Source organism: Camelus dromedarius, chromosome 6 (genome assembly GCF_036321535.1).
Source record: "Camelus dromedarius isolate mCamDro1 chromosome 6, mCamDro1.pat, whole genome shotgun sequence".
In the NCBI taxonomy this organism is placed as follows: Eukaryota; Metazoa; Chordata; class Mammalia; order Artiodactyla; family Camelidae; genus Camelus; species Camelus dromedarius.
The window spans coordinates 12722716-12746426 of record NC_087441.1 but is presented as its reverse complement, the minus strand read 5'-3'; the positions used below and the strand labels follow the sequence as shown (position 1 = coordinate 12746426).

The window sequence follows — 23711 nt, the reverse complement described above, 5'->3', positions numbered from 1 at the left end:
CAGAACCCTCCCCTCCGCCTCACTGCCTGGCTTAGGCCTGCCTAGTCTTCTGCTTAAAAACCCCTCCTGAAGGGAAGCGGTCCCTGACTCCTCTCCTGGGTGAGTCCCTCAGCGCCCTTCCCACGCTCCTAGACCGTGCCTTTAGCCCACCTCCGCTGCTCCCTGTAAACCCTCGAAGGCAGAGATCGAATCTGGCTCATCACTGCATTTCTAAACACGACTAGGCATGTACCAGCTAGCAAGGCTGATAGGAACAGTCCCCAGATTTTTAAGGTCACATGATGGTGCACCCCTAAACTCTTCAGACCACACTTGTCCCTTTGGGGCATGGCCAAGGTTAGAAACAGAGAAAGAGAGCAGGTGTGTAATTACTTCAGGCACCGCTCCTGCAGGACAGCGACTCCCCGCACGGCGGCCGGCTCGGCTCCCGGGGTGGGCGTGGCCCCATCGCGGAGCATGCTCAGTGCCTGCCGCCGCAGCATCCCCAAGGCCGACTGCTGCTGCTCCAGCTCCAGAGCCAGTGCGTCGTGATGTTCAAGGAGTGTTAAGAGTTCCGCTTTTGAGGCTTTCTCTGCTGAACTTCCCGGCAATTTTTCTTGCAGCTGATCAATCATTTCAGTGGCTTTTTTAACCTAATGACAAAGTTCAAAAGCAAATAAACTGAAAAAAAAAAAAGGCAATTCCAAAAAAGGCCACATTTGGCACTGATGCATCGAAGCACGTTAAAGATGATGTAAACTCTAAACCTCAGGAAACTAAAACGTGAACAATCTCCTTAACATGGAGGGAAAGACCACCTCTGTTATCCCTGGCTTTAAGGTTTAGTCTCAAAATGATATCAGGGCCATCAGAGGCTGTGTAACATGGAAGAAGTTTCTTTTAAATTCTTTTAGCTAAAGAGAGAAAAATTCTTTTCAATAATTATGTTAAGATGAACGTGCCTTTGAGTCATAAAGACGATGTGGCTTAAAACATTGAACCCTACTCAAAAGACAGGAGATATTAAACATAGGATTTGGGAAATGAGTTAAATTCCTGCTTATTCTCATGGCAAACACAAAGTGTTCAGGGCTACGGAACATTCTCACTAAGAGTCTCAGAAATGGGACAAAATGGGCTTGTCCTCCTTTCAAAATGTGATTGCTTAGTTTTCTTATTAAAATAATTGGACCTGGACTTGGGACTTAACTGCATGTTGCATGATGTATTTTGTTGCATAATCTGGTTTTCATGTCATGGAAATAGAGATTGTTTTTTTCTTTTTTAATGGAGGTACTAGGGATTGAACCCAGGACCTGGTGCATGCTAAGCATGGGCTCTACCACTGAGCTATACCCTCCCCGTCCCCTGGAAATAGAGATTTTTACAGAACGCTTTTTACTTCATAAGGCCAATTTCAAAAAAGAAGCAGAATACTGATTTTCAAAATATATTCTCATCAGCTAGGAAACAACAATTTGAGCTCATCAGTAATAATGTAAATTACCTTCTCGTTAAAGCCCTTCCACTCATCCACTGCATCTTCCAGGATCTTCTCCTGGTCCTGGGCCACCGCACGGAGCCGTGTCCAGCGCTGCCGGACTGCAGTCCTCGACCTGCCTATGGTCGCTTTGCTTGAGTCGTTCCCGCTTCTTTCCAGATCTGAAGCTCTACCCTCTAAGGCCACGATTTTCTCATGAAAAGAGTTAACTACTGACACTAAAGCCTGGGGTGGGGGGAGGAGAAGAGAGATTGAGGGAAGAGACTGATTTTTTTAACAGCTGTATGGATTTTGGTAAAGCCCAAAATTAGCTGCAAAAGGAAATGTTTCTACATACACTGAATTTCCTCTGCTAACTCTTGCTTTTACGTTTGATTTATAATTGAGTTAGGCTTCAGTTTTTTTTAAAGAGGTAAAGTCAGTATTCATGAAAAACAAAAGTTTATGTGACATTGAAATGACATTCTCCCATTTTTCAAAATTAGCAAAAACATAAGTGAATGGAATGTGATATTCAAGTATGTTACACTCAACCTTATATTGCTGAGATATATGAGTGAGACTCAGTTATTAATTTTTGAATTTTAATTAAATTAATCTAAGTTATCACCAGAAAGTATTTACTGAAATTTATTCTGTTTCATCTCATCAGAAGCAAATTGCTCTGAATGTCCCTTTTGAAACCTAGCTACGCATTTCCAACGGTAATCCTAAAACGGTGACAGCATTAAATAAGTAAAAACTGCTACGAAATGTGGCTAAATGTATCATTTTGGTGTTTAAGAAGCCCAGGTGGAAATGAAGATTTATTGACTTGTTTCTGGAATGATCACATTATAAAAATCCATTACAGTTACAATGAAAGGATATTAAAAACAACACAACAAAACTCACCTTGTGTTCTGACAATTTTTCTTCTGCCTCAAGACTGGAAGAAGTCTTCAATAAAGAAAATTCTGACAATTTCTTTTCTGCATCATTCATCAACTCAATAACCTCTTCCCTTGCTTTCTGATAATCCTGCCACTGAGCTGCACATCTTGAAAAAAAGTCCAACAAAACTCAATAAGCAACTTAAAATCACACATCTCTATACACAGAGCTCTGATGTCAAGATGTCAAAAGATATTTAAAAGAGAAGAATGAATTTATACAATAATATACATCATTAGTATATTGCGATTTTCTGTGTGAAAATCCATTTCCCTGGCATATAAAGAATAAGACAACTCTAATACCTCTGCAGGAGGTCTGACTGGGCGTGTGAGTCCTGTAGAATCCTCTGGCTTTTCTCTTCCAGGGAAGTCATTTTCTGTGCTAGGTCCTCTTTCCCAGTTGGCTTGATGAGTGGGTCCAGGTTGGCTACCAGGCCTTGGAGCTCCTCCAGACTGCTGTGGAACTGATCCTCTGTGCTAAAAAATTCCATGTGGCTTTTAAGACTTTCCTCTGCGCTCTCCACATCCAGGCCATTGCCCGTCAGCTGTAACATTTCATGAGCATCCTCAAGCCAGTCGTTAGCTGCCTGAAATACCTGATAGTACCTTTGACATTGACTGTATATTTGAGTCAAGGTAGCCTGAAAAATAGTAATCGCAAACATGATCAACTCTCATCTGCAATGTGTTTGCAGCAAATAATTTAAATTTTCCATTTCTTTTCCAGTCCTCAGTCACATTAATGTATATGTATAGTAAATAAATTGCTAAGCTAGTAAGAATTTTTTTTGGTGCAATCCATTATTATCCTTTATTTTTACTTCTACTCTTCTTGTTATAAATTTATTATTGCAGTTAAATAAAAAGGACATAAATGGAAGAGAAATTTATGAGGGTTCTTAAATTTCCTCTCTCACTAAAGAAAAAATATAATTTTTAGTAATATGTGGCAGAATGAATATTTATCAAAGTGAAATAACACTTCAGTTAATTAGAAGTATAATAATACTGGTGGGAATGTAAACTGGTATAGCCACTATGGAAAACAATATGGAAATTCCGCAATTAACTGCCAATATGATCCAGCAATCCCACTTCTGAGTATTTATCCAAAGAAAGCAAAATCATTATCTTGAAGAGACACCTGTACTCTCACGTTCATAGCAGTGTTATTCACAATAGTCAAGGTATGGAAACAACCTAAGTGTCCACCCACCAATAAATGGATAAAGAAAATACACACACTGGAATATTATCCAGCCCCCAAACAAGAAGGAAATCCTGTCATTTCCAAAAACGTAGAGAAACCTGTTAGATACCATGCTAAGTGAAATAAGGCAGACAGAGAAAGACAAGTATCACATGGTCTCACTTATATATGGAGTCTAAAGAAAGAGAAAAAGCTGAAATCATAGAAACTTAGAGTAGAAAAGTGGTTGCCAGGGGCTGGGGGTGGAGGATGGGAGTGAACAAAACTGAGAGGTTGGTAAAATGGTGTAAACTTTTAGTTCTAAGATGAATAAGGTCTGAGGATCTAATGTGTAACATTAACGTGTAACATCTAACGTGATAACAGTGCTTAAATTTGCTTAAAAAGTAGAAGTTAAATGTTCCCATTAAAATAAAAAAGATAAATATGTGACATGATGGATGTGTTAATGTGTTAATTAACTTGAATGGGGAAATTCTTCAACAGTGTATATGCACACCAAACCATCATATTGTACACTTTAAATATCTTACCATTTTATTTGTCAATTACCCCTCAATAAAGCTGGAGGGAAAAAAAGAAAGTGTAATAACACCAAACTTCCAAACCGGCATTTACCAGACTAGGTAGTGATTTCGGGTAGTGGAACAGTAGCCTGTAAGTCTTGAATAGAGACTAAGATAGAAAAGTTTAAGAATGGAAAGCTGACCCCTATATAACGAAGTCCATTATAAGGAAAGGAAACATTCTAACTGTCCGGCGTTGACTGGAGAAGACAAGCCATTACTGTGCAAACAAAGATGCAGAGAAGTGGCAGAGAAAGTGCATGTAAGATTAGTATTTAATGGGGAAAGAATGAGGATGGCAAAGCAAAGACTCAGTGGTGGCGGTCAGAAATGCCACCAGAACCATGAGCTGCAGTTATTCGGGTCCAAACAATCAATAAGACTACCAGGTTAAATACTCTGTCTCTACAGCTCTAGGGATGTAGTTTTTGGGAAAACAAAACAAAACAAAATGAAACAAAACAACAATGAATTAGCATGAAAAGGTAAAAATATACTAATTCTATTATTAATTACTCACATATGGTAATAATTATATTAGTGCCATCAGTTATCACCTCTCCAAAGGACAGAGAAAACTGAAGTGTTACCGTATTATAGCTAAAGTCAACAAGGAAATCACATGAAGTGAATATCATGAGCATAAATGATAAAAACAGCCCTTTAAGTCACAATTGATGATGATTCTGTGTAGTGTCAAAAAAAAGAAATATTTAAGGAAGGAATTCTAACCAAAAACCAAAAACCAAAACAGAACAAAGAATTCCTCATACTTGTTTACAAAGCAGCAAAGTGGGAAACAGAAAGGAGAATCCCGGTCGTACCGACCTGTCTGGTGCGCAGAGCTTCCTGAACGTCCCCGTCCAGCTCTGCGAGTTCAGCCAGGGTGTGCTGCAGGTCGGCGGAAATCAGCTCCTTAGCCTTCGTGAACTTCTCCTGCTCTCTGTCACTCAGGGCGTTCATTATCCTCAGGCTGGACTGCACCTCTTCCTGGTGAATCTGGACCTTCCTGATCTCCTCCTGGATGTCCCGCAGGTTCAGGTCCAGGCACAGCGGCCCACTGAGCTCGGCCTTCACGCCCCTCAGCCAGTCCAGGGAGCGGCTCAGCTCCGTCTGGAAGTCCCTGCTCTGCACCATGCGACTCTCGCACTCTGTCACCGTCGCGCCGATGGCGGAAGTCAACTGTTTTAGCTCCTCTTGCCAGGACTGCATCTGATGCTTGGCTTTCTCATAAGCCAAGGGATCAAGGTGCGGAACCAGATCTTCAAGATGCACGGCCACTCGTTTTAGCAGAATGCCTGACTCCCGGAGGCTTCCTGCCAGGGAGTGGTACAGTTTGAGCTTCTCCTCTGCGGGCAGTGTCTCCTCATTCACCTTGGACTGCTCTGTTTTCACACCCTCTAGCTGTTTCTCTAGCTGTTGGCACATCTTTTCGTGCTCCTGATAAGCACTGGTGGTGTCTTCTAGTAAGCTAACCCTTTGTTCTGTTTGTCGCTTCAGCCTGTGGTACAAGGTGACGAGGTGCAGCATCTTATCCGGCTGCCACGGCTGCCCGGTGCTGCGAAAACTTTCTTTCTTCTGGTTCAGCTCATCTACCGCCTCCGCGAGGCCCGCCACCTCTCCCGCCAGAGCCCTGCAGCCATCCTGAAGGGACAGGGCTTCTCCCACCACCAGGTCAGTGGGGACTTGGCTCATCTTTGAGAACTGGTCTTCCAGTTCACTCAGAGTCTGGGTGGTCAACTCGATCAAGGAAGCGTATTCCTTCTGAGCAAGGATGGCCTCTTGGACTTTATAGAACTTGTCTTTGGCCAAGTCAACAATGACATTGAACTGCAGGGGCAGTGCACTGAGCTTCTCGTTGAGGTAGGAATGATCGACTTCATTCAGCGACGGCAGCATGGCCTGCCCGGTTCTCTGGAGCGTAAGGAGGAGATTTTCATATTCTGGAGACTGCTCAAGGATGTGCTGGTACTTGGCCAGTTGCGTATGAAGCTCAGGACTCTCGTTCATTAGGTTGATCTCAGGAAATGTAATAATATCTGCTTGTTTTAGCCAGTGACAAGCTTTATCAAAATCTTCTTTAAAATGCTTCCTAGAAACCAAGTTTTTCTCTAATTCCTGGAGCCTATGGCTACACTTTTGTAAAACGGTGTCATAGACACTCTGCAGCTCCTGAAGCTTACCCAGCACTTCATTCTTTTCCTGCTCTGTGGCTCCTTTCATCAGTTCACGGCCCTGGGCCCAGAGTCCAGTGACTTCGTTCTGGTAAGTCTTGAGGCTGGCTTGTGCGCTCCTGCAGGTTTTAACTTGTTTGCTCACGTCATCCGGTAACAGGCATATGTGTTCCCGGAACATTATCTTGCGCTCGTGTTGCTGAATTTGGCTGGTCGCCTGGAACACCGCTATTAGAAACTGGGTTTTCTCAGACAAAGCCTTGTTCAGATACTTTCGTCTCTGGCCCACTAAGTCGCTGAGACTGTTCACATGCCTCTGTGCATCAGAGAGTGCCTTCTGGATCATCTGCCTCTCGTTTAGGCCAAGGTCAGTCATCACTCGGTCAGCATCCTTAATAAGTGATTTCAGGAGCATCTGCTTGGCCTCCAGTTCGCTGCAAATGGCCAGGTGGTCCATGAGAAGACTCTGAGCCATATCAGGCGGGGGGCTCTGCTTCAGGGCCTCGGCAATGGTGGGTTGCTGCTCCTCTGCCCACTGCATCAGCTCCTGAAATCTGGACCGAACCACACTTAACTCCTCCAGGTTGGTGATGGATGCTTGGATTTTCCTTTTGACAAGGTCTTCCAGCTGAAACCAACGTTGTTCCAGGTGGCTTGTCTGTTCCTTGACTAATTCCTTGTCATCTAAATTCAGATGTTCGACCATTTTCTGCTTCCGCTCTTTCAGATCGTCAATGGCCTGCTTTCTCTCCTGCAGGGCCAGTGCTAACTTTCTCAAAGCTTCCAGGTGGACGGCTGTACTCTCTGCATCGGACCTATATATTTATTAAGAGACAGACAAGCAAGTTAACCTCAGTCAATACCCGTGTTTGTTGCGATCATGTTAAATTACACATGACCATCTTCTTCAAGTGAGTGTTCTCAGCTTAGAGTGGCTCAATTCATGGCTTATTGACAGAGATGCTGTGGTTCTTGTGGAAAGTAAGACTCCTATATTCCTATATCAGAAGTTGAAACAAAGCAAGCTTTCTGGACACTTCTTCTCTGCACTTCTTCTAGCTAAGGCTGTGCTCCCATCGCATTTGACATGTGCTTTTAGCTTCTGCTTCTGGCCTCATCAACTGAGCAGGATCCGCATATTAAAAAGATCCCTTGATGACTTGCGTAAACACTAAACATTGAGAAGCAATGATCTACTGCATTCTTGAAAATGGCACTTAAGGAAATTAAGTGATTTAGGATTTATGTGCTGAGAAGAAGCCCCAGTGGACAATCTGGTGCTGGATCGTACCATCTGGAAGATACAATCAATGGCTCTAACAGCTGCTCATCTGTGTCACTTAGATATTTTTTGTTTATCATTAAAAATCTTTAAAAATAGGTGTGAAATGCAAGGAATTTTCATCTGACTACAAGACACACAGGAGAAAATGGAATCTTACTGTCTTTTTCATTTACAAAATGATTAGTTCTGAAGTGTGAGATAGAGTGTTTGGGAGGCCACATGATGAGTTCTGTTTGGGACGGATTAGGTCTGAGGTGTTTGAGGGTTAACCAGATGGAGGTGCCCATTGAAAGCCTCAAAGAAGGGTCTTTGCTGATATTGGATTCATCCCAAAGACCAGTAAGATGCTGAGCATCGAAAAAGTAAACAAATCAGAAAATAGTGTACCTCCTCCCCCAAACCAACCAAAGAGCCACAATTTAACTACATCTAGAATAATGTTTCCAGTTTTAGCTGCTACAAATGAATAAATCTGGGCAGAAGAAGTACAGGTTTTAATAATCATAGTGATCAGAGGTACAGAAAGATTTCCCCAAGAATACTCAGTGTATGTGCTATAAAATCACAAAAAACACACACCGAGTTTAGATTGTTCACTAAGTTCTAGAACACCACAGGTACAAGACAAAACTTGACTGCATTACATAGAATGCGTTCTTTTAGAGAACTGACAAGAAGCCTATGGAATTAGAGACTCAAGAAGGATTCATTTCATAAATTCATAGATGGTAGTCCCACAGCTGGTAATTAAACAAAACTAGAAACATTCTTGGGATAGTCTTTGAAGTCACAGCGTAAGTCTTTGAAATATTCCTTGAGGTCACTGGTAAAAGTGGCACTGTTTTCAAACATTTTCTTGTTACCCACTGGTTAAATTAATATTGAGTGAAGAAAATCATGACTCTGTTTCCATATGATGACATCAGGTTCTCAATAATGTTTTATCAGTATTTACAATGGTAGAAAACAGATGTTTATAATGAAAGATATTTTTGATTTTTACAGAAATTAAGAAATTTCTGGGTTAGCATGTTGGCGACCCACTGGGGAACTGCTGTTACCTGGCTAAGTTATCCCATTCTGTGGTGAATTTTTCTAAGAACACTTCAACGACGTCCAAGCAGTCATGGTAATCTCTTGTTCTCTGAAGATCCTCTTCCCTTTGCAAGCACAGATTGGTGGACTGAAGGCATAGATCCAGCCACTGGTCATTTAAATGACTTATTTCCTTGTGTTCAGGAGACTCCTGTTTCTTGGTTAACTTGTCTACCTTTTCTGTAATCGTGGTCACTGATGCCTGTTTGCTCTGTAGTTTCTTAAGAAAATCCTAAAGGACAACAATAAAATAAATAACATGTAATAACTCGTCTCCACAGATAAATACAGATTGAGGCAAAGATACAATACATTTGAACACTTTAAGTTACTGAAGAATGTATAATGAAGGACAAAGAGAAAATCTAAACGTCATCATACCTCCTTACGAACACAAATTTCCAAGAGTGTAAGAATCAAAGGGTAACTGTGGTATTTTCTTTTGTTGTGTTTCTTTGAAAAGTATAAAAAGAAACTGATACATGTGAAACAATACGATAGCCACTAAGGAGAGACGTTAATATTTTATCTTAAAGTGCCTCCTTAGTTTTCTAAAAATGCTTAATGCTCATGCTATTGGGGAGAAAAAACAACTAATTTACGTCCTCTCAATTCTTCTTTCTGCATATGCAAACAGTCTTCCAATAGAAAATATAAATGGCTGATCATTATACAGAAAAAATAAATCTTAAACTTTGTTAAACATCTGGTACAACTTCCAGTCAAGTTAATATACTTATAATCATTTTCTATGATATTTTAAATTATATAAATATTTTATTACATTTAACTAATTTAAATTAGTTATATGTTAATCAGTATATTTTTTATGCATTAAATATATATTTGATACATTGATACATTTACAATCCTACAGCTTTAGCAATATTGTGATGGACAACTAATAAATTGTAAGACTTCTTGTTTAGAAGGCTCTGCCAGCTAAAGCACAGTTGTTCAGGAACAAACGACAGAGTGAATGTCCTTCAATGCAAGTGGCCAATTGGTGCACCAGGAAAGAATCTGAAAGTTTACTTTCTGATCTGTCCTTTTCTGACACCATGTGAAGGTCATTCTGATTCCATCTTGTTCTTTAGATAACTATGTGTAAGGTTTGGCTAACACACACCCATCCTGGTCTCCTCTATCTCCCCTGGAGGCCACGTAATTCCTACCTTGACTTGAGAAACCATGTTCTGTGCAATATTTAGCTCCAGTTCTGAGTGTCTCCTCTTCATATTCTGTAGCTGCTGATCAGCATCCTGGAGGTAAATCCAAAGCTCAGCCTTCATGTGCTTGATCTCTTCCCAGCCTTGAGTTAGGTTCTGTGCCTGGGCAAGCCTTTGTTCGATCTCGAGAAAACACAGAAGCAAAAGTTAGCAGCCACAGACACATTTACGTTCCAGTGGATCAGCCTGTCCATGTACAGAGGCCAATACACACGCATACACACAGCGATAGATCCAAAAGGAATTATTTATTTGCTCCAAGAAAAACAGATTTTATATTTAGGTTTCCTAAAGATTTTAAATGTCTAAGATTTATGCCATATGTTTTCAATCAGTATTGTGAAGCTCTAGAAGTTTTAACAGTTTTATTGGGTAAGAAGCTGCCCTGATAGTTTTTCACATTGGGAACTTCAGTAGACACATCTGTTTGACTCATCAATCTGGGCTTGGGTTTAACTAGAAAAGACGTTCATTGCTCTCTATTGCCTTTGGCTGATACTTCTTATAAAACACTGAGTTATTAACATTTTGGATATATTTTTAGATTCGCTTCACTGGTTTTTGAAACCATATAATTTATTTCAATAAATAATTTCTTTAAAAAATGTGAATTATATCATTTTTCATAAGGATTTAAAGAGAGATTTGCTCTGATAATATAAAAGTGAAAAAGCTACATTATTTTAATTATTTTAACATCTACGTTATAATTATTTAATTACCGTGACGTCTTTATTACTTTTTTCCTTTAGCTCATTTTAGTATTCTGTGAATATTTAACCAATTAAACACCGAAACCAAGTCTTTCTTTTTTTCAAACTTGAACATCTTGCGCTAGAGTTTAAGGCAGCAGCAGCAGCAAACACATGGCCTCTGTGGCGCCATCTGTCTGCTGCAGACAGGTACTGCTAACTCATCACAGCACTTTTTCCAATGAGCCCAGATACAGCTTCAGAATCCTTCTGAACACGACACCCAGTCACTGAAAATGGATTAGAAGGGTCATAACAGATGCCATGCTGCTTGCTATCTTAATAGAAAGCAAGGGTCAGGAACTCCTTTCATAGTAAGTATGACCTAAAGAAAAAGATGGGAAAGGAGAAAAGAACAACAACAACAAAAAAAGAGAGAGAGAGAGAAATAGGAAAAGAGGAAGAGAGAATGGTAATTTAGGAGAAAAGAGAAAAGGAAAAAGGTGGAAATGTTTAGCAGTTCCATGGGACTAAATATTTCAGTTCCAACTCAGTGGTAAAAGTATTGAAGTGTGCCTACTTTTTTGTAACTCAGCTGAAATTCAAATACATATTTGTTATAAAGGCCACATGAACATTATAGCAGGAATGATCCAGGGAGTTCCCCCCACCCCCACATCTAACATTCAGGCAAGAGAACACAATAAAGCAAACACATTCAATGTCATATTTAAACTTTTTACCATTTGTTCTGTTTGTTGAATGTCTTTTGCTGTGGTTTTCACTGAAGAGTTTGACAAGTCACACATGGAGCAAAGGAGATCTAAGTAGGTCCTTGCCTGTTCCTGCAAAGCTCGGAAGTGTTTGACCTGAAAAAAAAAAAAACTTTTCAGAATGAAAGACACGCCTGCTATATTTAGACAGCAAATATCTGAACTGTTTGTAGTCTTCTGTTGACATTTCAAAAATAAACCTTTCTCTGCTCAGTATTTTCAGTGTTATAATGACACAGTTACTCACAAGAAGGATTTCAAAACACACTGGAGGGCTCCATTTGTCCACCAGCTGTTTCTCAATCTAATTAGTCTGTAGGATCTGGGAAAGGGAACACCCAAGAAACTTCTGTAATTTTTCCAGGTTCTCTGTTCACATTCTAGCTTGTTTTCTATTTCAGAGAAAGAATCGGTTGCCTACTTTGGCCTGTTTTTAACATGTCTTTACATATTCTGGAGACATAAAGGAAAAGGTTCGTTGTGTGTGTGTAGGCTTCATTGGAGTTTGGTAAAAAGGCCGATGGCTGGGCTCTTTTTCTCTGCAGAAGGTTCATGTAGTGTTCTTCCCTTTCCATAAACCCAAGAAAGGCTCCTCCAGGTGTATCTTTAACTTATGCACAGAAACACAGAGAAATGTGTTTCTGTAAAGATACTCAGCATCTATTCAGGCTCTGTTTTAGATACTGGGCACAAAGCCATCCCCAAAGCAAAACCGCGGCTTCCACGGAGGCTACCCTCTTATGAGAAAGACAGAGAGCACACAAACAAGTATGCAATGCAATGTTTGCTAGCAATGGACACCCTGGGGCAAGGTAAGGGCAGGCAAGTATAATGAAGAAGCACTGTTATTTTGGGATGAACAGACCTCCAACACCTCTCTGAGAAAAAGACTTTGAGTTTGTGGAGGGAGGAAGTTGTGCCATGGGGGTTAGGATGGGGAACAGCAAACATAAAGCTCTGAGGTTGGAGCAGAGGGACACAGGTAGGAGCAGAGGTCAAAGAAATGGGCAGGAGTCAAACCATGGAGGACCTTTCGGGGACGCTGACCATCTATCCTGATGTGCTGGGTTTATGCTTCTGCGCCTTCTCCACTGCAGCACTACTGACATGAAGCCAGATAATGCTCTGCCGTGGGCTGTCTTGTGCATTGCAAGATGTTCCGCAGCAGCCCTGGCTGATACCCTCGGCACCCCCACCAGTCCTAGTTGGAACAACCAAAAAGTCTTCAGATGTTGTCAAATTTTTCCTGGGGAACAAAATCACTTCTCTGTTCTGACTGAGAACCACTGTTCTGGTCCCAACTGCAATTATGAAATATGGCCTCTTTATTAGAAAAACATTCATTTTTGGAAACCTATCAATAGAGCCTGCTTATCCATGGACTGTAAATCCATTCTAATAAATTTAGAATTTATTCCAAGTGTGATTGGAAGATACCAGGAGAAACATGATCTAACACAGGCCTTAAAAAAATCACACTTACTATGGTGTGGAGAAGAGTCTAGAGGGGTGACAGGAGCAGTGGAAGCAGGTGACCCGTTGTTAGGTGACTGCACGAGTCATATGAGAGGTGATGATGGCCTGACAGTGGGTAGGGGGTGATGGAGGTGGGAAGTGGTCCTCGCTTACATCTTTGTGATAAGCGGGGAAGGAGGCATTGACTGCAAGTCGTGTGGGATAAAGTTGACCTTCAGAAACATCAAGTGATTTTCCAAGATCATAGTTAATAATGGAGCCTGACATTTTGACTCATCTCACATCTTTTCCTCTGAGCTGTGTGGTCTGCTTAGACCCATCACTCTCATGTAGGTGTAATAAATACAGATCAATTTCCCATTAAGTCAAAAGTAGCACCTAGATTTTTATCCAGTGCTCAACCTGACTGGTATTTCACTTCCAGTTAGTATCCCTGGCCACTAACCAAAAGCCCTCCTCATATGCCCATGACCCAGAGAAAGTTATCTGTCCCGAACAGCTTTTGGAAATGAGAAGAGAATAAGATATTGTAATTTTTATTTTATAAACATATTTACTTTAAAAAGGATAATGACTTATTTTAAGATTTATGTAGCTGGCCTGATTCCAAAAGCACTGGGAGCAGCTTGTTGCTTGTCAATGACAAAACAACTGCAAAAGACTTTTGCTAAAATCAACTTCAATTGCAAATCTGATAGTACTTTTTCTCACTTTCCCAAGTTCATGTGTCATGACTTATAAAAACATATATATGGAATTTTTAATGGCATCAAATCAGTCTGTCATTTACTAATGGTGGTGGGGACCATATTATCATCACATACTGATTGAGCCTTTACCATGTGGGAGGCACTGGGGATACACAACGCATCGTGAGGCCAGGACCAAGTTCAACTCTAGCCAGTCAAGGCCTGACCAGAGTCTGACCCCCGTCAGTAGTGGAATTCTCCAGTCACACATCCATGCTCGCCAACGACCCAGGGCCTGCTCAGCTTTACATGAAAGCAGTACGTGCCAAGGGGAATACTAATCAGAACAAAACAACCATAAAAATAAGAACAAAAAGAAACAACAACAAAAAAGCCCCTTCCCCTTCAGAACAACTGAGGTCCAAGTGTTTCTAGTACCTCCAGTTCCCTTCTCTGGCTGCTTTCTAAAGGGGGCAGCCCTTTTTGAGAGACTGCAGAAGAGGCAGAAAGCAAAGCAACGAACCACAGAGTCACCTAATCTGGACCCCAAGAAGGAGCAGTGCCCTCCTGTAACCACAGCTGAGTCTGGTGGATGCAGTAAACTTCCTGTTCTAGCAAAAGGTCATCAGGATTCATACTATTTTTCCCTCTCCTTTTTCTTTCTTTTCTTTGTTTGGTAACAAAGGAGAAAAATGAAGCTTTGGTCTGGATTGTTCCGCATAAAGTACACTGGAAACAAATAGCCACAAGACAATGAATGACCCAAGAAAGCTCACAGTTGAATGAAAAAGCAGAATATAGACAATTTTTCATTCATTTCTTGATTCAAGGAGAGCCATGTTTGATTTGTCCTGATCCCACTCTTCATAAGGTATAATACATGCGCTTCCGTGAACCATTTCATAACTTGAGTAATGTAAATCATTTAAGCAAGGAAGTATACTCTGGGGGATGTATTAACTGGACACATTCTCTACACAGACTAAATGAGCAAGCATATTATTATAATTTCTGTTTGAGATTAAAAAATTGAATTATTTATTTCATACTCTTACTTTGTATCTGGCAGCAATAACCTTTACAATGAAATTCTTTTAAAATGTTTTCTTGGCAGTACATGGAAAAGTTGTTTAATACAAAAGTTTTAAAAATGTCCCTCAAATATTCTGATTACGCCTCAGCAGCAACATTTAAGTATGTAGATGTCAAATTAATATGTACGAGGTTCCTTTCACATGATAACAATGTTTCATTCACCATTCATCCAACAGCTATTTATTAAGTACCTTGCTTTGTGCACAAAAAAATGTGGGAGAGGCTAACATTGCTTTTCTGTTTACAAATCATGTGTATTGTGGTCAGACATCTGAATTTTTTCATTAACTTCCAGAAGCAAGCACACTTATAATCACTTTACATATCAGGACCCAAGAGGCTCAGAGAAATTAACAGTTTATCCATGGTCACCCAGTCGAGTAGGTATCTGAGCTGATCTTTTGGCTACAGTCCCCAGGCTCTTTCTGTTCTCCCAGACTGGCCCTCTGGTTTGCATTCGTCTCTCTGGGTAGAATATGAACACTACTAGGGTCAGGTTCAGATCTTATTTATACTTTTATATCCCCAGCTGCCAGCACAATTTGGCACATCCTACGTACTTAGTATGTTTCCAGGGAATGAATGAATCACAGTATAACATAAACTTTCAGGAGTCACAAACTACCTGCTTCACGGCTTCTGCCCTGCTAAGAGGTGGATACGTGCTTGGCTTTAAATCGGGCTGGACCGCAGAGAGCCAGGCCTGGCACTGCTGCAGAGTGTCCTGTCGGCTGACGTGCTTCTGAAGTTCATGTTCCAGACTCTGGTACACCTGAGACAGAACAATCATGCAGCGGTTGTGAGAGCTGTTTTCTATCTCTAGAAAGATCACTGCAATCAAATGAAACAAATCAACTGTAAATGGATTTCCTCCCCAGGGCTCGCCAGCACCGAAAACATATCTACAGAGTGTGCATATGTTCTATAATGTTGCAAAGCACATGAGCCATGCCCCAGTTTATAACTTCTCAATCCACGCAATATAGTATATTATCCTGGTTAGGGAAAGAGAATGTAGGCAGGGTTAACGTAACGGCAGCAATATGTTAAAATACATAAAATCTTTGAAGTAAATTGGTCAAACATAGAAGTTTTTGCAGCTTTCCCAACGGTATAAATATTGCATTTTTTGTTTAAACTAGAAACTAAAGGTAAAATGCTGTCTATGAAAAGATAACTAATATTTCTCCAACTGAAATGCTTCTGCTTTAGGGGTCGGGTAAATTAGAACTAAATTATAACACAGGGGAGGGGAGAGTTTGATGCCCTGATTTCATCTGAGAAGCTACATTCTAGGACAACGATAATCCAGAATAATCCAAACGTTTTTTAATACGTGTATTACTCATCCAGCCAACTTCCATTTCATCCATAAAGATGTATTGAGAAATTACTATGTGTTCCTTAAAATCAAGGTGAAATATTCCTGAGCAAACTACTCATCAAAAGAAAACAAAGAAAGATACGAGGCTAGACTGGCTTTTCTTTCATTATTGAGACAAGAGAAGCAATAACTAAGTTCTGCTTTTCTTAGTCATCCATTAAATTCATCATTTTCATCTGATATTAGGACTATCCCTTATTTATTTTTTATTCCAAGCAGAACTAAAAAGGAAAATGATATTTTGTTCTCTTTAACATTTTTGCAACCTCGAATCATGAGGTTCTGACTCTGTTCTTAGGATTTCATCTGCTTTTTAAAAATTTATTTTTGAAATGTTTGTCTTTCCAACATTTACCAGTAAAAAAAAATTAAGCTGTATCTTCAACACACAGAAAAAGCCCCTACTGCAAAGACAGAGCTCGATACACCCCTGCTGAGTGAGTGGGCGGATGAGTGCCCCAGGGAGCTCCACGCTGCTGTTTTCTCATCTCACTCCCTTTGCTCTTTGTCATCATCTAACGTTATTTGTTACAGTCCTTCATCCGTCTTTTTTAACTTAACTTTTTGAAGGTGGATTTTCCAAGTTTAGGTAGTCAACAATATCACCTAGCATTTTGTTTTTTATTATCATCATGATGAACACAGACAATTTCCCCCATCACTTGTATTTCCCCAGTAATTACTCAGCCCAGTAGCAAAAATACACGGACTTTTTGCAGTGTCATTTATAAATTCTAGAATATTAAAAAGTAATCCACTAACTTTACTTAACTGTTGTTAAAAGGCCGCTTTTTATTTATCTTAGACTTATTTCTGTAACATTAAGAATTCCATTTTAGTGGAAGTATACCTCAAAATTGATACTTACTTCTTTTCTCAATTTCCACATGATACATAAAAATACTGAATTAGAGTAGAACCTAGGCTTCATAGTTACAAAAAATAAGTATTATGAAACTTACAGAATAAACTTATTTTGTCCTGTAAAATAAATGGCAAATTAGACAGAAGCATTGATGGTGTGCAAATAAAAACAAACAAAATTTTAAAAATTTATGCATAATCAATTCATAGAATAAAGGGATTGAGTAAAACCAAATATCTGAAATTCACCACTTTGTCACATTAATTAAATGTATGATATATTAGTTCTATATTCACATAGCTGTGAAATCTACCCTCTTTTCTGTCTGGACAAACATCAAAACTGTCCCAAAGACTGAAGCTTAAAAACTATTTTTAAAGACTTCTAGCTTGCACAGCCTTTCTCCTTAATTCTTTGTCATTCTAGAACGTTCCTGTGGTGCTCACCCTCTGGGCTGTACTGCAGACGGCTGAGTAACTATCCTTCGTGCCCTGCACATGAGCCTGCACATTTTGTTTAAGTTTCGCTTGAAGGTGGTCTGCACACTGGCTAATCAAATTGTCTCCTTTAATTTTAAGGTTGTTCAAACGGTCTTCAAAGCCAGCAATTTCTTCCATCATTGCCTACAAAAACGAAACAAATACAGAGTTCTCATTATTCCAATTGTAGTCTTTAAATAATCTATTGATCACACAGGAAGTTTAAGATCAATTGTTTCACTGTTTAATGTTTTTAAAAGAGTTTTGCAATTTGTCTTGGTTACCATATCAGCAAATGAAAAAAAAAAAGTAAGTTTTCAGGAATATTCCACTAGGAAGAGTTAATGAATTTAATGGAGTAAGTTACATAGAGATGATGACATAAACTGTAAGAGGAGTGAATTCATAACTGCTCTGGGAGAGAGAGATCTGCTCCGTGGTATTACTACCAGCAAAAAGGATGTTCATGTATTTTTCAGCTCTATTAATTATAATTCTGGTATAATTTATACCTAAATAATCTAATTACTATTCAGTCTAATTTACTAGTGTTTAATCTATCTAAGAGTAGGATCTCTGACTTATGTAATAATCTAATGTCTAAATAAATTATGTAATACTAATTTTCATCTAATACTATTTATATTGATAAAAATAATATTTACCACTTACCATTTATTAAGCACCTGCTATCATCCAGAAACTATATATAAATCTTGATAAGTGTGTATTATTATTATTGTTTTACAGATAAGGAGACTGAAGCACAGAGAGGTTATATAATGTGCTCAAGGTCACACAGTCACCTGGCTTTGGACTTGGTTCTGCCTGACTCCAGCTCGTACACACCACTCGGCCCACACACGTTTACTAGTGAGCTTTCTCAAGAGAGGAAGAACCAACTTTTTCAAATCAGGTTCTGGTTTCCTTACTGCCCTATGATGCTAATGACAAGTAACACATTCCAACACAAGGGTTCCTGGGTCGACACTTCAAGATATCTAAGGGAAACCTGGCAGTTTTTCAGCAGCCTAGGGTCCACCACTTTTCTCCCAATGGTGCTGGGTTAACAGTTATTATATGCACCTTATTGAAAAGAACCGTTCCGTCTTCAAGCTGGGACAGAACCACATCGTGAGGTTACTGACGGTATTTCCTCAGTGCCAAACAGACTGTATCATTTGGTTACTTTTCTGTTTGTATTTGCTAAATAAAATTTTCTCCTACAGATGGAAATCCTAAAGCCCAGAGAGGTTAACTAGTTGTCCTAAGACTTACTACTAGATATTTACCACATCACGACTAAAACTCAGTTTCCCATTAAGGTCACCCAAAGTGCTCCATGAAATTGTGACCATATGACATCTGTCATCTGGCACGTATGATTACTAAAAATACATATTAGTAAAGATAAGAACACTTCATCTCAGTACTGTACTTCGTGGTTTACAAAATACTTTCACATATATTATCCCCCATGATGACCCTAACAGCTACGCAATGGATCTGATATCATTGCTGCCCTTTACAGAGGAGGAAAAGAGGAGGCTCAGAGAGGCTAAGTCCCCCCAGCTAGAAAGAAGAAAGTCTGGCTAGAATCTAGGCCCTCTGATTACTATTTCTATATATTATCTTTTCTAAAATAAAGATTATCTCTTTTTTTTTTTCTTTGATCAATTCCTCCATGAAGAACATATTCTGCAATAAAAAACTATTAGCTGGGAAAAATGCTACAAGGTATTCAGAAGTGGAAAGCCAGGATTCAGCGGTTGTTGAAGTCACTTAAATATTAAATTCCACTGTTCTCAATTATCAGGCATTCTTATTTTTTAGGTTTGTTTTTTACGGAAGGGTCACTGATTTAAAGAGTACAGCAAAGCGACCCAGTAATACAAATACATACATATCAGGCAGCCCTGAGACTCAGACCTGATTCTTTAAGCACAGTCATTATGATCTAGAAAAAACGTGCGTGTATGCGCACGTGCACACACGGGCACACCTGTGAAAGCCACCCATATCCACTGGCTCTATAGAGATCGGCGTACCTTGTGGTGGGCCAGCTGCTGGGTGATGGTCTCTAGACTGCTTGTCTCCATGAGGTCGGGCGCCACCAGCCGTCCTGACATCTGCAGCAGCCACTTTTCCACCTCTTGGAGCTCGCTGTTGTAATCTTCGTGGTCTCTGACTTTCGCCTCGAGACTGCAGACGTGCTCCTGTGAAGCCAGGTGCCCATCAGAAGTGACTTTCTAGCCAAAAATCTACTCAAAGCTTAACAGCTTTAAAACCCCAGTGCAACGGATAGGGTAGGAAAAGTTACACACGTCAGAAAATCACCAGGAGCAGGAAAAAACAGAGTCGTTAACGCCATTTAAAATGCCCATCTGAATAAAAAGGAAAATACCGACCCATTACCAGTCTTTAAAATTTTCTGACAGATAAAAAGGAGCCTGGACCCTCTTTTTGGGAAAGGAACACATTGTTATTGAATTTCGGGTCTCTCCTTACCTTTCCTGCAGTGCAGAGATCCTGGTAATCACTTTGAAGTTGATCTATTTTGTCCTTTAAAGTAACATCCTGCACCAGTTCCAGAAGGGCTTCACCTTTCTCTCTCACTGATTTTACTGATGGTTCATGGGACAGCACTGTTTGCTGAAGTGACTTGAATTACAAAGAAAAAAAAAAAAGAGCCAGCTCATCTATGTGATCAAGGCAAATGTATATATGTACACATGTATATATACATATACATATACATACATACTATATATATACACATAATTTATACACATATACACACACGTGGGGATTTATGAGATGATCTACTTTACATAAAGACCTGACATATGATTTATAAATCAATAAATGTAAAACAATAAAGAGAATGTCTTTTTATGGCTAAGTCAGTTTTAAGATACAGAGTAAAACTAACCCATCAAACAGCACTTCACACGTGCAGAGCGAAGTAGGATAAAGAACTACATTGGGCTAAATTTAACATAGTTCATATTTCTGGCTTCTACCTCGTTCTTTTCAGCAGAGGGGAAAAAAGTCTTAACACAAAATGAAGGGAGCGAGGTGCTATCTTGATTTTGAGTCATGAAGTCAGTTGTAGCTTGAGCTGGATGTGAAGTTAGGGCAACAAATTCCAGCTGCACTGAAGCTAAAAGTGCTATTTAAATATATCAAGAACTCAGAGGAGAGTACAAAAAGCAGCAGTGATTTTTACATGACACCTTCAAACACACGCTATCAGGCTTGGCCCAAAAACCCGGGATAGGAATAGGCATGTTGGCTGGAAGAGGAAAAAGCTTCCAAGAGGAAAAGCTTCGAGGTGAGTCATCACACTGTATTTTTAAAGACTATCCCTAAATCATTCTGGTCAAATTTAGAAAACAAACTATAGAGGCTTCATATAATTCACATAAAAGCTTTCATAATTGTTTCCCAAATATGAATAGGTGAAATATTTGTTTTGTGGGAGGAGGTAATTAGGTTTATTTATTATTATTATTTATTTAATGGAGGTACTGGGGATTGAACCCATGAACTCGTGCATGCTAATCATGTGCTCTACCACTGAGCTGTGCCCTCCCTCCAAATAGGTGAAATATTTATATCATGAAGACTGATGTCGATATCACCATTCATTCTTTCAAAAACTAATGCCTAAGATTTTAACTATCCCTGGTTAATTAGAATTTATTTTCTTGACAATATGATGTCTTATTTTGAATTTTCATAGGTCAGCTTATAGGCCTTGGGTACCAAAAGATGAAGGAAACAGATAAAATCCACAAGTGAGAGATCCTGATGCCAGGAAGAGTCATTTGGAGGACTCATATACCTGTCACTGTCACACTGTCAGAACAGGTCTCCATTTACTGATACAATCTTTGAATATCAGGCAGATATGATTCCTGAATGGAAAAACCAGTCTGACGTAGTGTATCTAGCCAAATAAATCTACATCACTCACCACCCGCAGCACAGGCACGCTAAGGACGTGTTCCAGCACCCAATGAGGGTGACACAAACCAGGAATCGCATCCCTCCCGTTTAGTCCCACATGCCCTCCTCAGGCACCTGTCAGTGAGTAACTGCACACTACCTTGTATTTAGATAATTGGGCTTTTTTCTCATATAGCTCCATTTTGGGCTCTTCGGGAATGTGCAGGATTTCCTGGTATTCTCCTATCCACTGAGTTAGTGCTTTGTATTTATCTGAGAATTCCTTTGCTAAATGAAGGCCTTTTTCCAGAGTCAAGTGCTCTTTCCGGACAGTGCTGGTCAGTTCCTTCAGCTGCTCCACGTGATCATGGATCTCTTTCCTTAATGTCTCTGCTTCGCCATCTTCCAAGTATTTAACAGCCCTCTCTCCTTTCTCTCGGGCTGATTTCAGCAAACTCTGGCCTTTCTCCATGTCTTTTAGCAAACCCTAAGAAGCAGAGTGAGGGGGAAGGAGATACAGAGTTGGCACTATTTCCTTCATTTTAAAGAAAAGCCTTTCAAGTCCCAGTCTTGAGTCCACCGATTTCCCCCTAAAATATGTTTTTGAAGTTTATAACCAGATCTGGGCAGCCAGCAATCAGGAAACCTCTTTTCTTCCTTTCAATAGAGGAGTTTAGAAGTCTTGATCAGTGTATCATTTCCAACTCACGGACTTAAGAAAGAACATGATGTTTCTCTCCTCCTTAACAATGCTCCTAAAGATCTGAGTAAGAAGCATAGTGCCATGAATTTGAGATACATTTTTCTTTTAATTTTTTTTAAATTGAAGTATAGTCAGTTACAATGTATCAATTTCTGGTGTACAGCACAATGTCCCAGTCATGCATATACATACATATATTCATTTTCATATTCTTTTTCAGTAAAGGTTATTACAAGATATTGAACATAGTTTCCTGTGCTATACAGAAGAAATTTGTTTTTTATCTATTTTTATATATAGTGGCTAGCATTTGCAAATATCAGACTCCCAAATTTATCCCTTCCCACCCCCTTTCTTTGGGTAACCATAAGGTTGTTTACTCTGCCTGAGAGTCTGTTTCTGATTTTGTAGATGAGTATATTAGTGTCCTCTTTTTTTCTTTTTTCAAGTGTTAAATTAGAATTTAGTTAAGAATTTCGTGAGCAGTCATGTGGAAGTCATTGAGATGACATCACATCCCATCAGAAATAAATGAAAGCCAGTTTTGGGCTTAAAGAGATTATAACTTAGAATTTAGAGTGAAACGAGGAGCCAAGGATCACCAGTCACACAGGGCAGGGCTGAATGCATGCGCTCCCAGTTCCACGTGGGCGAAGGGAACGCTCAGTGAAAGCAGGAGTGCTGGGAGCCAAGTCTGCTACTTGCGCCTACCTCCAGTGTCTTCATTTTTTTCCCCATCATAGCTTTATCTACTTTATCAATCTTGGCAGCCACATTCTTGAAGTTTTTATGAGTAGAGCAGTACCAGTCAGAATAAGAACTTAAGGATAGTTCTGACTCCTCCAAACTCTGGATTTCTTCCTCCAGGAATTGTATTTGTTCCTTTGAAAGAAAAATCAAAAGGGAAGCGTGAATTCAAGACCTGTGCCAGTGCTTCTCTTGATAAACACATATCTTCACTGGAAGTTAATAAAAGGAAGGACATTTGGCTTGCGAAGTCTGTTGGCCTGTAACGAGCAGGGGTGGCCGGCTCACCAGCACTTGGAGGAGAAGGGCTTGGTATCTGGATGTCAGCTGGGTGGCCTGGCAGCCCGTTCGGCTGCTCACGTGGCTCTCGTCCAGGATTTCCTGTGCCCTGGACCCCACGTCCTCAACCTCATCTCTGTACGTGGTGACTTCCTCATGCCACTTCTGAAATGACACAAGCATTGGAAGAGAAGGGTCAATCTTAGGGATCCTTGAGTCAGACAAGTACATATATCTTCTTAATTGAAAATGATCTCAGTATGTATTTAGAGTATATTTATTATGTGATATAATTTTGAAAATGTGTTTTATAGATACTTCAGGAAAAACTATAATAAGAGAACATGATAAAAACTGTACACTTTATAAGTTTGAATGCTTTTCTGTTCATACTATACAGATTTTTATATTTTCTGTTGTACTTAGATACGTGTTAAAATAGATGAATAAGGAAAAAAAATTCTGAAGGTCTAAGCATTATTTTAATCATATGCACTGAATTTGTATAAAAATTAGAATAAAATTAATTATCAAGTATTATACCAAGGTAGTAGATTGGAGCAATTTCAGATCAGAACCATAAACTTAAAATTATTGCAATACT

The 23711-nt window shown here is 39.7% G+C and overlaps 1 protein-coding gene across 16 annotated transcripts in view; it reads right to left on the bottom strand.

The window, feature by feature from the left end:
• Positions 1–23711, bottom strand: part of SYNE1 (spectrin repeat containing nuclear envelope protein 1) — a 427973-nt gene that overhangs the window by 175890 nt on the left and 228372 nt on the right. For all 16 annotated transcript variants that reach the window (XM_031456562.2, XM_064486565.1, XM_031456561.2 and 13 more), the window contains 15 exons: positions 23117–23272; positions 22793–22963; positions 21539–21865; positions 19936–20088; positions 19476–19643; positions 17395–17571; positions 15325–15471; positions 11410–11535; positions 9921–10097; positions 8712–8977; positions 5020–7180; positions 2719–3056; positions 2375–2519; positions 1487–1705; positions 373–632 (listed from right to left, as the gene is read on the bottom strand). In XM_031456562.2, the coding sequence (XP_031312422.2) occupies positions 373–632; positions 1487–1705; positions 2375–2519; positions 2719–3056; positions 5020–7180; positions 8712–8977; positions 9921–10097; positions 11410–11535; positions 15325–15471; positions 17395–17571; positions 19476–19643; positions 19936–20088; positions 21539–21865; positions 22793–22963; positions 23117–23272 (4991 nt within the window). The remainder of the gene's footprint in view (positions 1–372; positions 633–1486; positions 1706–2374; positions 2520–2718; positions 3057–5019; positions 7181–8711; positions 8978–9920; positions 10098–11409; positions 11536–15324; positions 15472–17394; positions 17572–19475; positions 19644–19935; positions 20089–21538; positions 21866–22792; positions 22964–23116; positions 23273–23711) is intronic.